The sequence below is a fragment of the Pteropus alecto genome, unplaced genomic scaffold (genome assembly GCF_000325575.1).
Source record: "Pteropus alecto unplaced genomic scaffold, ASM32557v1 scaffold131, whole genome shotgun sequence".
Classification (NCBI taxonomy): Eukaryota; Metazoa; Chordata; class Mammalia; order Chiroptera; family Pteropodidae; genus Pteropus; species Pteropus alecto.
Window position 1 is genome coordinate 12,518,484 of NW_006434709.1, and position 15,332 is coordinate 12,533,815.

Consider the following 15,332-nt stretch of genomic DNA (forward strand, 5'->3'; position numbering starts at 1 on the left):
AGCTCTGTAATACATAACTCTTTGTTACATGAAAACTGTAAATGATTCAACCATGTGTGAATAACCCAGGCGTTGCCTTTTAGCATAGGGAGGACAAACCAGTATTGTCTTTATAAGGACATTAATGCAACCTGTGGTTCCTCTGCCATTTTCCCTTTCTAAACATCTCCTCTGCCTCTCTGTGTCTTAAGGATCCTATCTCAGGAAGAGCAGCCACTCCTATTGGAAACTCTTGAATGGCACCCTGAAAAAGAGGCGATTTCTGTCAGGAGCAACAGTAATCTGAACCTCACTCTTGCACATTAGAGACCCTTAGAAATTAGAGCTGAGATTTCATATCTGTATTCTCACATGTACCACAGTCTATTCTTGATACTGAATTTGAAATTTCCTACAATTCTTGAAAATCATTCCATTTCGAGCTTGAAACTCTTCTTAATATTTCCCAGAATCAAATTCAAAATAATTTTTTCACATGTACATAATGCTAAATATTATGTATTAAAGTATTATTAAGGGCAAATTGGTTGTGACAAAGTACCCAACAGCAATTATTTTTGAATTCTTATAGAAATACCTCAATTCTCTTAAGTATAGTCAAGACCCAAAAAATAAAAATAAACTTTAACAAGCCAAAATATTTAGACACATGGCACATGGACCACATACCAAAGTTCATGCACTTTATTCATAGAAGGACACTTCAAGGCCATTTACTCTTAAACACAGTTCTATTCAATGTCGTTATTCACTTTCCCAAAGAATGACCAGCCATTAGCAACAGCAGAAAAGAATTTAGAAACAATGAGAAAATGAGTTAAAGTGGAGCCAGCTGAGGGCAGCAAGGAATACTGCTAACATGCTAGTACTTGAAGCGACTGAAAATCTATTATTCTAAAAGTAGATATTAAAATAAGTCACCTGGGGTCATTTAATGTAGAGAGTCACAGTTCTAACTAGCATAGGGGTCCGAGGGGTCTCTAAGCATTAGGAGTAACTAAAATCTGAGACATTTTAGAGCCTAAAGTCATAAATTTCAGTCTGGAAAATTTTATCAAGCATACACTGGCCCAATAGTGCTACATAAGTAAACCTTATTAAAAAAAAAAAAAAAAAAAAAAAAAAACACACTTTGGCAAAGTTTGGCTTCACTTCCTTATTTCTGATCAATGGAACTTCACCGAATCCCTACACCAATGCATCCAGAATAATCTATCATTACTATGAGTAAATGTATAGCCTTATAGCAAATCTCTGTATCTGTACTCGTTTGACACTTGTGAAATTATCTGAAGAAATGGAATACTCTCCATAACTTTCACTTCTCCATGCTTCATTCTAAATTATTTCAGTTAAAAAAATAAGTGTATCGCTAATTCATAATCATATTCTTTCTATCATATCTTCTGGAAAGCTGCAATGAATCCAAAAATACAAACATTTAATTGATTTCAAAGGGGCTAAATGACAACCATAATCAGCTGAAAGGGATTCTTAATTGACTTCACAGCAGCAACTGGCTTATGTGACTGGAAACATCTTAACGTTTGTTTAACAGAGTCAGTCAACTTAATGTTTGGCATTGTTCAGGTGCAATATTAAAGTTATTAAAATGTATATGTACACAAGTATAACATATAGGTTATATATATAGAAAAACCTCTATGGAGAAAGATGAAAAGGATCCCCTAGATCAAAGAATGTTTATCGTTTTGCTATTGCTGCCAGTGGAGTTGAAAACCTTACATTCTACTAGAAAATACCTTCTAAGCCATCTAGGTTTTCCAATAATACTTTGCCTCTCAGATATAGTTTAAGAAATTGCAAAATATTCCTAATATTAAGTCTTTCATGTCAAATAAAAATGTATTCTTATGATAAATGCAATTTGCACACACAAGTATTGTACATTAATTATTTTTCAAAACATCTTAAATTTAGGTCCTATCAAAGTGGATATAAGGCTACCAAATTACTGTACTGAAATTTTACAGTACCCGCTGGCATCAGTCCTTCTCGGTCCTGGAGTGCAGCAAAAGAAAAAGCTAACTTTCTTCTTCCCAGGAAGCTTGGGTGTTTGAGAGCTTCCCTCACCCCAACCCATCTTTATATATCAACCACTCGCCCTAGGGCAATGGGTTTCCACGGGGTCTGCTCATTAGAATCACCTGAGTTCTTTTTGCAACGTGCTTAGGCCCAGTGCCAGACCAATCCAATTGGCATCTGAGCATGGGGCCCAGATACTTTTTCAAAGCTACCACAGGGATTTTAACCTGCAGCCAGATTGAAAAACACTGCTCTAAGCAGTGTTTTTTGAATACCCTGGGAATATTTGGCAGGATCTGGAGACATTTTTCATCAGTTACAACTGGGGGTAGCTCATGGGTAGAGCCCAGGATGCTGCTACACCTTCTAAAACACACAAGACAACCCCCTCACAACAAAGAATTATGTGGTCCCAAATTTAAATAGTGCTGCTGCTGAGAAATCCTGATCTAGAGAAAAAGCTGGTGGGAGAAACAGCCCGCTCTTTGTATATCCAGAGATTCTCTCACAAAAGAAGAAAAAAAGCAGTAAGAAGCTTTCAGGAGGAAGACTTACAACCCTGACACTCCATCTGGCAAGGCCAAATGTAATTCTAAATGGACCTTGTCTAACACAAGTGAATAATTTTCTCATGTGTATTCTCATTGGCTAGGGTGATGCTGAAGGAGGGCGTGAAGCTATTGTTCACCGGAACATGCTCTAAAATGTCAAATGAAGTATAATTAAGCAATGTTTTTAGAAGAAGGAAGATAATAAAATAAGGAGTAATGTTTCTTCTTCTATTTATTTCTTCTCAGATGCTGATAGCCAGAAATATGCCCCTCTAGAATTAAAATAAAACTATTTTTATTATTTTTTCAAGAGATTCATAATGTCCCATGAGTGGACTATCCGTAAGGGCCTGATGATCAGACTCATCTTTGTCTGGAAAGTTAACAATAAAATAGAGCTATTATTGCTAGACGAATGACATCCATGACCTGGGCTAAAAAGTTATCTTTTAAAAAGCAAAGAGCTGCCAGCTGATATCTGGAAGCAAAAACCCCTTGGTCTCATTTTCACCTAAAAAAATTCAGTCCACCCTTGGATTTCAATGGAATCAGGTAAATGAAACCCCCAAATCAAGGAAGCTATCATTTTTGTACATTTATAGCTAAAAGTGGCTATTCAATTACTTAATTTACAAATCTGGAATACAGCAAGTAACTTGAACGAACATACAAATGCCTTAATGTCTAGATGTGATAAGTGTTGGATCAACTTCCTCTCTGCAAATGGAACTCTCTACAAATTGAAAATACTTGAATAATAACTTCTAAAGAGTAAATGCATTCACAAGCATTCTGTTCAATTTAGAGGTTTTTTTCTGTTTGTTTTGTCTTTGTTTTGTTGTTTTTTTAATCAACTACTAATTTTAAAATGGCTAGATAGCCTTAGATATTTTTAAGAGAAGAAAAATACCTAAAATTCAGCTTTGCATCCAGTTGAAAATTAAGCCAACTGTTCTAACCAAAGGAAAACTCATGGAGGTCAAGTTCATCAACTACTTTCTCCACTGAGTTTGTAATTGAAAGCACAAGATTTAAAGATGCCCAAGGCACAGTCAACTAAAACAGTAATTGTTTTCACTGATGTTTCTTCAGTGTGTACATGCGTGTCTTATTTGGATATCCTTATAAGTAGGACAATATCCCACCGTCTCGGTTTCATTTTACCATAATGCAGACACATTTCCCACTTGCTCTCATCTGCTCTTTGTTCATACATGCAAGTACTCATCCAAAACACTCATATCTCACACCAACTCCAAGCAGAATGACTCTGTAAATGACTCAGCAAATCTGCAATTTGAGATTAACCTTTCTACTGGTTCCTCTCCATTTACAAGCCAAGGATTCAGCATGAGGATTTACAACTATAAAAGATCATGTCTTACCATTCATATCAAAAATTAATTTGTAACGGCAGGATAAATACAAGCTACCAGTGCCCAAGTTTATCAGCTGATGATTCATAAACATCTCGTTGTGGCACTTCATTTTCCCATTAATTACTGAAATAAAAATGCAATGCAAATGTACTACAAATATGTTTTGGTGATCAACTGTCAACATTTGTCACTCAAGAATAAGAAGAGTAAACATAAACATTAAATAGAGTGGTATTCTAAATAACACATCTTACAACATCAAATTTTTTAATGAAATTGTTAAATTTTAAAAAAACATCTGCTTTACCCACTAGTTTGTCTGGATCCAAGAAATGTCATATCATCCTTAACTAGAGACATACCTTACTTTATGCCAAGCATTACTTAAATGTTGCACCTAAAATATTCTCTTTAAGTTAAATCCTACATTGATTAAATGAGTTCTTTATTTTAAAAAGATCTTTTATGAAGAGAATTATTTTGTAAACAAACTACCTGTCCCTGTCTTTTTTTTTCCTTGGTTCAAGATACCTTTCAAAGTTTCCTTAAAACAGTGCACACATAATTCTCATGCTCATTAAAAAGTAATCAAAAAAAGAAGTCATTATCTTTGCCTTCCTGTTAACCCATTACCTCCTGAAGACAAGCTTCATGGCAGTGACCCATCACATGAGAGTAACACAACCAAAATATCTTTTTAAATGACTTTTATCTCCCTTGAGAACTGAGCAGCCAAAGCTGCCCACAGCAATCAGGGTAGCATCTCTTCCTCTCCTGGAAAGACTGAGAGAAGGTGCAATGAACCTGGTAAAAGCACCGGCCAGCAGGCCTCAATGAAAGGGTGAATTGGCCTCTCCCAGCATTCATGTCCCAACACAAACAACCAAGAAAGCGGCAGCTTCCTATCTTTCTCATCCTTTCCAGTTCCATTTGCACTTTAAAGAACATTGGATGCATTAGAAGCCAAGCTTCAGGAGTCAATTTTCAGCACTATACGAAAAGGATTAGGATGAAATGGAATCCAACAGGTAAATCTCCAAGTACAATATTGAAAATTTACCCTGTTGTGTCACTGCTAAAATTGGAAGCACCACTGCTCAGAGCTGACTCCACAAATATATACTCTGGAACAGCTTTTAAATAAAGCAAAAACCTCAGATATTTTGAATGCAAAACCCCACAGTCTATAAAACCAATCGTTTTAGTCCCAATTCAACCATAGGTAACAAAAAAGGACTGTGAGGGGTTTTGTGTTTGCTTTTTAAATAAATGATTTTTTTTTTTTTAATCTGGAGTTCAAAATAGTTTCAGAACCACGATGCAGGAAATTAAACCTCTTCCAAAAGGTTGAAAAGCTCAGGTTTAGAGCCACCTCAGCAAATGCAGCAGATGTTATTATGCTTTAGAAACCAAAAAAGTGTCCAAACACATCTGTATATTTTAAAGAGGAACATTCAAGCAACCAGAAAAGATGCCTCCTTTAATGTAAAAGAGCACGCATTTCAGAATGTTTCATGAAGTTTGGTGGGAGGGTTGTTGGGTGGGTTTTGAGTGAGTAGAGAAGGGAATCATTCGATGCATTTTAAATGCAAAGTACAGTCACAGATTCATACTAAGGCCTCCAACATCATGAAAAAAAATCTTCAAGGTCAAGTAAAGCATATTTATAGGCATTCAGACAACCCAGCATCAAACTTATTTAGGGACACCATGTCTCTTGTTTAACAATGTTATTGTTTTCATAATAACTATTCATTTCTTCCTGAACATAAACTATTAACTGGATTCAAAAACCTTTTGGTCACCTGTTCTACACGTGAGCCCCAGAAGGAAAATGCACACACAAGGAGAATACTCAAGTTCAAAACGGTAGAAACCTTAGACTGGTTCTGTTTTTACCTACAATGCCCACAAATCTCACCCTGACCACTTTGGGTCTCACGGAATTATTGTTCCTCCCTCTCTCCTAACCCCTCATCCCTAATTCCTCATCCCTAATCCTCTCCAAGCTTATTTGCCGATAACTGCATAAACTAAAACAGATCGAGGAGAAGAAACACACATCAGGATTTGGGCGCAAATGTTTGCTCCTCCCTCAACCCACCCCCTAGCCAGAGAGCCTACACTTTCTAATATGTCTGGAACTCCCTTCGCCACTGAGAACTCTCTATTGAGTTGCCCCAGCCAAGGCAGTTCCCCAGCACGTACTGACCCACCGTTCATGCCACTGTAGACGTTCCGGTGATGGGGTGACACTTCCTCTTGCGCCTGCCTTCGGAGGGTACCCTCTCTGCTGCCACCGCCGCTGCCTCCGCCTCCTCCGCCCACGTGTTTGTGATCAGGGCTTCCCCCAAAATGCTGTTTGAGGTGTTCGGGGCTGGTGCCCCTTGCTCTGGGTAGATGCTCCAGGCTCCCACCGAGGGCGTGTTTCTGAAGATGCTCAGGGCTCCCTCCGCTGTGCCTGGCGTGCTCAGGGCTGCCCCCAGGCCTGTGCTTCTGGAAGTGTTCCGGGCTCCCGCTCAGCACGTGCTTGGGCAGTGTTTCGGGGCTGCTCCCTGGGTGGGGGTGCCTTTGCTGTTCAGGGCTGCCCTTGCACAAGGGTTTGTGGTGCTCAGGGCTGGGTCCTTTGAGTGCTTTGGGGTGATCTGGGGTGCCGGAGGCCCTGGGTTTCTGTAGATGCTCTGGGCTGGTGCTCCTGTGCTTGGCGTGCTCCGGGCTGCCCTCTGCCCGGGGCTTCTGCAGGTGCTCGGGGCTAACACTGCTCGCATGGTGCTTGTGGTGGTCGGGGCTGTCGGTGCTACCCGTGCTGGAGGTGCTGCTGCCGTCGCCCACATCCCGCACGTACGGCGCCGTGGAGGCGGTGAGCTGGCACAGGCTGGCCTGGCTGTCGATGGAGCAGCGGCTGCCCGCGCAGCCGGCACCTTTCTCTTCGTCCAGCAGCACGCAGAGCTCTTTGAGCTCCATGTTCTCCTTCACCACCTCCTCCTGCTTCACCTCCAGCTCCTTCAGCTTCTGCAGGTATAAGGCCACTTCTTTGTGCATTACCCCAGCCGTGAAGCGGCCCAGTCTCTGCCACTCCCGGGACACCCTCTTGCCTTTCTGCCGGTCGTCGTCCAGGAAACAGCAGAGGTCTCTCAGTTCCTGGTTGTCCTCCTGGAGTTTCTGGTTGATATCCTGAAAAAAGAGATACAGCCAATCAAGAGAGGTACACAACACACATGAGGGTTCATCAAGCTTAGACTTCCCCAGAGTGAGGGAGCCTAGATTTGGTGAATTCTCTGTAATGGTTAGGGAAGGAGGTGAGGGGAAGCTTCAGGTTTGTAGCTTTCCATAAAAATAAAAATAATAGGTATTGGTTATGCTCCCTACCTAATGCTTTACATGTATTATTTCAACTAATGTTCACCAAAACACTTAGAGGATAATGACTATTACAGTTCTTTTACAGAAAACAGGACTTCACAAAGCTTCTCTTGTCCAAGGTCATCCAGTCAGTATTTAGGGAGTAACCTGTTAATTAACAGGAAATCATTAAAAAACAGGCTCCCCTGTCCCACATTCAAGGAAGAAAGATGGCTGCTTGTGACTTGTGAAATGCTTAAAAGCTCTGAAGCAACAGAACTTCCATCAGCACAAACAAACACCGCCTAGGTTTTGGGTTCATGACATGAGATGAGCAGCCTCAGTTCCCCTACAAGGGAACAGCACAACTGCCCTCTCCTGGCATTTCAGTCCTGCACCTCCAATCCCCACTTACCACATCCCCCACACATCTCCCAGGCATCTCACACACAACACAAGCAATGCTGAGCTTGGATGATATTCAAACTCCACTCTCCGAAATGCACCTCCCAGCAATTGCCACCTCCGCCCACCCCGCTGCTCTTTATAAGAACCTGTAGTTACTCCTTTCACTTTCAAGCCAAACAAGTCTTCTGACTCTACCTCTTGAATTTATCTCATCTCCTCATTCTCATGTTTAAAAATCTTAATAGCTTCTCAATGCCCTTAGGATAAGGTGCAAAATTTATCAAGCCTCACAAAGCCCCCACCCCTCTGCCCAGCCTACTTCCCTAGCATAAATGGTGAGTCACTGGTTCATCCGCAAATATTTAGTAAGCATCTATTATGTGTCAGGTACCAGTCTAGATGCTAGGGATGTATCAGTGGACACAGCAAAGACCCTGCCATCCTACGGCTTTTATTCTGGTAGGAAAGACTGGCAAAAGGCAAGTATAGAACATGATGTCATGTGCTGAAAGGTGCTGAAAGAAAACTAAAGCAATTTTAATGAATACTATTTTTTAAGAGAAGACACTTCTGCTGAGAAGAGGAAAACATGTGAGCAAAGACCCAGGTGATATTAAGGAACAAACAGTTAAGGGAAGATGATCCCAGGCAGAGAGAAGGGCAAGTATAAAAGCTCTGAGACAAATGTGGCTCAAGTTGCAGGGAGGCCAGAGCGCTGAAAGCGAGGAGGGCGGAGCTGGGAAAGGAGGTCTGAGAGGTGTCAGGGGCCAGGTAACACAGGGCCTTGTCAGCCATGGGAAGGACCTGGATTGTTGGAGGGCTGAGGATAGAAGAGTGATATTATTCGCTTTGTAAAGAATTACCATAATTCCGTGTGAAAAAATAACCTGGCTGGGGAGGTGGGGAGAGTGGGATAATGGACAGAAGGGAGTGAAGTGGGATAAAGCGGAAGCCTGGAGACCAGCTAGCAGGCTACTAGGCTAGTCCAGGCTGAGGGAGATGATGGTGGCTTGGATACATGGAGGCAGAGGAGAGAGCAAGAACATCCCCTTCTCATCACGTACGGAGCCCACAAACACGGGCCTTGTTTCAGGGCCTTAAGGGACAAGCCTTTCCCCTCTTTTACTCAGAATGCTTTCCCTCAATGCCTCTACACAACCTTCGGGTCTCAATTTATGTTACTTCCCCCACAGAAGCCATCCCTGATCATGACCCCCAATCTACAGAAAGTCTCTGTCGGTGCTCTACCTTACCCCTTAAGACTTCTTTCGTGTTGCACTTATTACAATCTGTAATCACATATGGTTGAGTGGCATATGGCTGAGTGTGGCTATTACTCATATCTCCATCTTCAACAGACTAGAATCATGAGAATGGAGATCCCCCTCCACTGTCTACTCTGTTCACCTCTATGTATCCAGAACACTGCACCCCCACTGTAGATACCTGAAACCAAGGAGTTTTAAAATCAATTGTGAAGTCCCCATTTATTCTCCATTCATACATATAGTAAAAGGAGTAACTGATTCCTGAAGCACCGTGGTTTGGTGGGGGTGAAGTGGGGAAGGCCATCTAAGATCTTCCCTGCTCTACAAAGCTGGAAAACCTCTGGTCTTGTGCCTCCATCATCCAATCCAGAATTAGAGGTACTCAGAGAGCAAACTTAATTCTCTTAAACTCAGATTGATTCCAACACTTCTCCTGCTACTGACCAGAAAATAAACTAGAAAACATCTGCCAACCAAGCCCTGCACTTCCTGACAGTTATGAAACCTAAGATGGGAGTGATGTTCAAGGCCTGAGGAAGAAGAGGGTCTGTGCGGCTTAGTGTTCAACTCAAATTCTAACTCTCGACATTACCAGCAACTGTTTCCTTGTCTCTAATGCCTATCTATTCCTTCTGCTTTTCATTGCCACTTTCTGCCCTCAGGCCCGGCATTTCCAAAAGCTTCTTACCTGGCCTCTCTTCTTTGGTCTGTCTGCCCCCGCCCCTTGGCCTGCCCTATTCCCTCACCACTCCAATCCAAGCTCTCTTTGGCCAGACTGATTTCTAAAAACACTACCTGCATGTATGTCTCTCGTGCATATCAACTCCCATCATCTCTGCTTTTCCAGGAAAAATAAATAAATCCTTTGGCCAGGCCCGAAAGGCTTTCTCCTGCCTTTCCGCCTTTAGCTCCCTCTGTGTCAGCTAATTTTAAACCCTGATTTTGTCTAGCCTTTTCACCTAGAAAATACTATCTTCTTCACTACACAAACTTATAAGAAGAGAGATTCCTCTGAGAAGACTCCGCCCAACTCTAGAATGGCACCTGGCATACAGCAGTACCAGGTATGAATGAATGAATGAACTTTCCCACTCACTGCTTGAAGCCTGTAAGACATACTAGCTAGAGCACTCATTGGGCATCATTTTTATTTCTTTCCTAATGCAGATATCTTAGCTTCTGGAAGGCAGAGTCTACCCCAACATCTCTCTTTACCTATTTGACACACCTGGCATGGTACCTTGCATAGAGTGAACACTTAATATGTGTTTGTGGACTGACCAACCCTTTAAATCCCTAGCTAGGCCTGCGGTCAAAACAGGATACAGCTCTAGCTACTGAGAAAAGATTTCTTATTATTGTTTTCAGCAAGCCCCTGCTATGTTTGTGTCTACAGTAATAGGAGAATAAATTATCCCTTAACACTGATGCCTTAGGGGAAATCAGAAGCTGTGGATATTCTGAGAAAATAATACTAAACAAAATTAATCTTTCTAAGCTTCAGAACTTATTCCACATTTAGTTTAATTTTGGCATTTCATAGAAAGTTCAAGTCATGTTCTTCTTACTATTCCTGATTTCTCCAGAACTGGGAAGTAAACAGGTCTTATGCTACAGTGGGCCTCAAGAAGTTAAGGCACTTTCAAAATGGAGTGAAACATATACTTCTAGAAATTCCAGTTGGAGCAAAAAGGGTTGGCTATTAGCCCATTCATTTTTCTTTATCATAGTTTCTTCCTCCTATTATTAATTTGCTTGGGAATATTATTTACTCTCCAATTTTTAAGCTATTTCCTTTGCCTTCTGACAAACAGCTAAGCATCCAGCTTAATAATAACCTTGGGAGCCAGCTTCTTCAAATCTGCCACATTAAGATTTGGGCTTTCTTTTTCAAAACGCTAAGTGTCCTTTTAACATTGCCACAGGCCACCGGATGTTAGTCCTCTGTCTAAAGTGGACTTTTAAAGGATTAAACCCACTTGATAGCATATCATCCAAAATTTTATTCATAGGACTCTCAAGTATTGTATCTGTGATTAAAGGATTGTTTTATTTTATTTTTCATCATTGCAGGGCAGGGAATTGGTGTGTTGAGGAGCAAGCAGGATAATTAATCTACTGCAGATAACAAATCTACAGAGATCCAGTTCCTGCAAACCCACCCCCTTCTCCCAGAAATTGCAGGTCAGAGCAGCCTAAGTGTTGTTATATGCTCAGCAGTACACAAGCATGGTTCTCAGGAATTCAGTTCCTGACAACATCAGAATCCTGATCTCCTTCCTCCATCTCTTTCAGGACCACACATTCTAACCAGAGAAGGTCAACTAGCCAAAAGGAAAGTGAGCCTATTTTGAACATTTTATATCTGTATGACCTTGAGACAGCTATTTAACCTCACTAGCATTTCTTCATCTATGTATTATTTAATCCTCATCAAACCTCATGTGGAATTAGTGACCCCCGTTAGCAGATGAAAAAACAGACTCAAAGAAGTTAATGGTTTGCCCAAGCTATCCAAATTGTCAGATTCCAAATCCTTTGTCTTTCCACACCCACACACACTGCACTACTTCCTAAATGTTAAAACACAAACAAGTCAGCCAGTGGTTGGACAGAGAGTCACGAGCCCCTCAAAGGAAAAGAACTAATGCTCCCATTTCCCCATGTCTACAGCTATAGTACCACTTAGTAGCTTGAAAAACTTAGGTGCAATTTCAAAGGCAGTTCACAGAAAGGGACATAGAAAAGAAAAAGTACTATGGCCTTCATACCTTAAATTTACAGTCCTCAACTAAGAATTCCAAACCATCAGAGGCCCTCTGATTTCCTTCCAGAATTATTCAGTCAACCACATTCTTAGATCACTATGGTGTCCAGGGAAGCTCTGAGTTAACATGATGAAGAGAAGGGAGAAGACTGGCATCTCGGCAGGGCTTTACCACAGCCCCTTGAGAAGTCGAGTAGAGGGCTTGGAGAGACCACACTGCAGCTGCTGGGGGATAACGGGAAGGAGTAGAGGCTACGTCAGAAAGTCACCAGCCCTCATCATTTCTGAACTCGATAAAGAAGTGGATTGGAAAATCTTTTTAACACCAGGTCACAAACCTAGACCACTCGGAGACTCACCTACTTGGGATGTAACCACCCTTAACTGACCTAATAGGCATTTCTCTAACTATACTCTTTTCCAACTTCGCCTAAGAAACCCAGATCCTGGAAACGCACAGCTACATATTTACGTGTCCTCTCCTGGTAAGAATAAATACCATTTTTTGTAGTCAAGTTCAGTGTTAAACCTTCCCCTACATTATCATGACTTATTGTCATAACCCTCTAGGAGATAGTAATTATCATCTGCATTTTATTGATGAGTAAAATGAGGCTCGGGGATATTAATTACCCAAATTCACCCTCCTGGCAAATAAAAATTCTAGGTACAAACCCACCTCTGTGATGATCTTCCCACTACACTAGCCTGTCTCTAATCCTCCAAGAGTCTGCTACTTAATAAATACTCCATTAGTATTGAATTAAACCAAAGGAAAGAATAAGCTTTGTAATTTTTCTGACTGTGGGATCTTCCCGATTGCACCCACTCTAGGGACTATATGACAGACAGTCCAAGCCTCAGGGGAGGGCCATCTCCGCGTGGACTGGACCCAGCACCCAAGTGAGCATCTGGCTTTCTGCTCCTCCCACTCCTCTTTGCCCCAGAATCCCAGAGCTGGAGCGCTGAGGCAATTAAGAAAGTGTCGACTGCCTGAGAAGTGGATGGGAATGGAAAGGGGACAAGAACAGCATGTGCCTGCGGGAATTTGCTCCCTAAGGTCCCTGCAGTGATTTCGTTTGTGTCTGGCTTCCTATAAACAAAAGCAGAACAATGAGAGGAAGGAATACCAGGAGGCACCAGCGCAAGCGATGTGGAGAGGAAGTTTTGTGGTGCACGCCGGCAGGGCGGTTCCCGGCCATCGGTCTGCTGCAGCTAGCCAACGGGGCATGCACACTGCTGGCACACTCAGAGCTCTTCACGGAGAAAATAAAGTTGGTGAGGGGTTTGGGTTTTTGTTGTATTTAATTTTTATCTTTTCTTTTTCCTAATAGCAAAGAGGGGAAAACTGGCTCAAAAAGCAGGCATCAATGGCTGACACTTAGGGTGCCTTTCAAAAATCTGCGCCTCTCATACTGAGTCCCTTTGCTCCCTCTCATGCTAGATGACATTAAAATCAAACTGGGGGTGAATGGGCAGGGGGGACAACCCCAGATGACGCCATCTGAATTCCAGGGGAAAGAAAGCACTGGAGAAGCTAGAAAACGTGAAGGCAGAGCTTAAGCTCTTCTGCACCGGTGATATGGGCCATCTCTGAGGGTGGCGCCTGCTGCTTCTCCCTGGGCGCCCGCCAGCCTCTCTCTCCGGCATTTGGCACCCTGTCCTCACCCTCTGCCCTCCGGAGAAGTCGAGGACCCAGAGCAGCCGTGTAGTATCCCCGATCCCCAAGGGCGAAGATGCCCTGGATTCGTTCTCTCGCTCGCCATTTCCCCTGCCAGGCTGTAACCGGGCTTCGTAAAGCACTGATTTTCCTGGCTCCCTAGGAAATTAAAGGTTCCGCATGCCCATCACTCCTCCCAGCCTTTCAGCATCATAGAGTCCCGCTCCTCTGGCCACAGAGAACCCCGAGAGGGAGCTCGAAGCTTGCGCGCCTCACTTGGGGAAGAGGAGGGAATCAAACGCATCTAAAGTTCGGAAAAGTTTCCAAGGACTGAAGATGGGGAGCAGGGGGAACTGACCAGGAGAATGGGGATAGATCACCTGTTAACGGAGGGAGGGAAAGTTAGTCTAGCCCCACCTACCCAGGGCAGCCCGCTCCCCGCCTCGCAAAGGCGAGCCTCGCCGCCGGGCCCCGCGCTCACCTTGAGCCCGCGGATCTCGCCGAGGTGCAGCTGCAGGCGGCGGTTGACCTCACGGATGAGGTTGCTGTGGTCCAGCATCGCGCTCACCTTCTCGGCTTCGGCGCGCCGCAGGCTGCGGATCAACTCCTCCTTGCTCCACTGCAGCAGCTCCTCGTCTGATACTTTGGACAGGTCCTCCACCGCAGCGGCCGCGGATGGGCCAGCAGAGGCCGGGGGACAACTTTCCGCCGCCGCCGCTGAGCTTCCGGCCGCCTTCGACATGATATCCGCGCGGTGGCAGGTGCGAGTGGGTGGAAGAGGCAAAGCGACACCCAAAGGCGCGGGCGCGGCGGGGCCGCCTCCACCCACACCCTTGTGCGCTCCGGCGAGTCAGCGGCACCGCCCAGGGGCCGCTGGGTTGGGGCGACAAGGGTCGCGCTGGGCGGCCATCCTACCTCGCCATCCCTTCGCGCGCGCCCGCGCAGCCCCAGGGCCGGGCAACCACCCGCGCGCTGCTGCTGAGGCGCGTCCCAACTCCGCACAAGTCCATGGTGAGGGGCGCTGGGGAGCTGGCGCCGCCGCGAGAGAACCTAGGGAACCGGCCGGGGCGCCGAGAGGGCCGTACCTGGGTTCCCCTGCCCTCTCCTCTGCCCTAATTCGAGACTGTCGCCACCGCACTCTGGCGCGCGCACACACGCACACTTTCCACGCCCTTGCCCAGCTGCAGCCCGCGGTTTCCGTCCTCTCCGAGCCGTGCAAGGGCACGCCGGACTCCGCGGCACCTCGGGGGGCTGCTCTAGCGCCGCCGCTGCCGCTGCTGCCCTGGGGCTCCGCGCGGCCGGCCGGCCGGCTGCGATCTTCCTGCCGCCTTCGCTGCGTCCGCCGCCGCAACTATGCTGTTCGCAGGAGCCTTGGATTTCCAGAGCAGACCTAAGGGGGGTGGGAGTGATGGCTGGACCCACAGGAGGAGGAGCCTGGAGCCGGGGCTGCCAGCAGCCGGCCGCACCTCCCGCGCCAGCCGATTGCAGCTGCGGCTCGATCGCCTCCCGGGCTCCGGAATCGCGTTCCCCGCTATCCCGCCGGGGAAGACCGGGGGCGCGGCTCTTTCAGAGCCCCGGAGCGGAGGAGGCGGAAACCGGGAGAAATGAGTAGCTGTGGCCCGCCGGACTTAGGGAGGCTCGCGCGCGCCACCACGTGGCCAAAGCAGCCCCCTCCTCCACACACCAGTTTGGTCACCAGACAAGGGAACAGCTGCCAGACTGAAATGAGAAAACCTTAGTATTTGGAGGGATTGGGGTTCAGGAAAAATGGGTAGCAGTACCTGAGGGTAACCGTCCGTTTGTACTTTTGAGAATATAAGAAGAGATCGGTTGAGAAAAAATAGGAGTGGGAGTGATGTTGGGGAAGGAAAACCCTAATGCTCTGAAAAGGAGAGACAGGCTTCAGGGCAC

General features: G+C 44.9%; 1 protein-coding gene across 9 annotated transcripts in view; it reads right to left on the bottom strand.

Moving 5' to 3' along the window:
* Positions 1 to 15,062, bottom strand: part of CCDC85A (coiled-coil domain containing 85A) — a 171,807-nt gene extending 156,745 nt beyond the window's left edge. For 2 of the 9 annotated variants that reach the window (XM_025045158.1, XM_015587477.2), the window contains exons 1-2: positions 13,903 to 15,029; positions 6,193 to 7,150 (exon numbers count right to left, since the gene is read on the bottom strand). In XM_025045158.1, coding sequence (XP_024900926.1) covers positions 6,193 to 7,150; positions 13,903 to 14,163 — 1,219 coding nt within the window. In that variant the 5' untranslated portion in view covers positions 14,164 to 15,029. Of the gene's footprint in view, positions 1 to 6,192; positions 7,151 to 13,902 lie in introns of all 9 variants that reach the window. The other 7 variants (XR_003045661.1, XM_025045155.1, XM_025045154.1 and 4 more) reach the window with 7 other exon arrangements.
* Between the last annotated feature and the right edge of the window lie 270 nt (positions 15,063 to 15,332).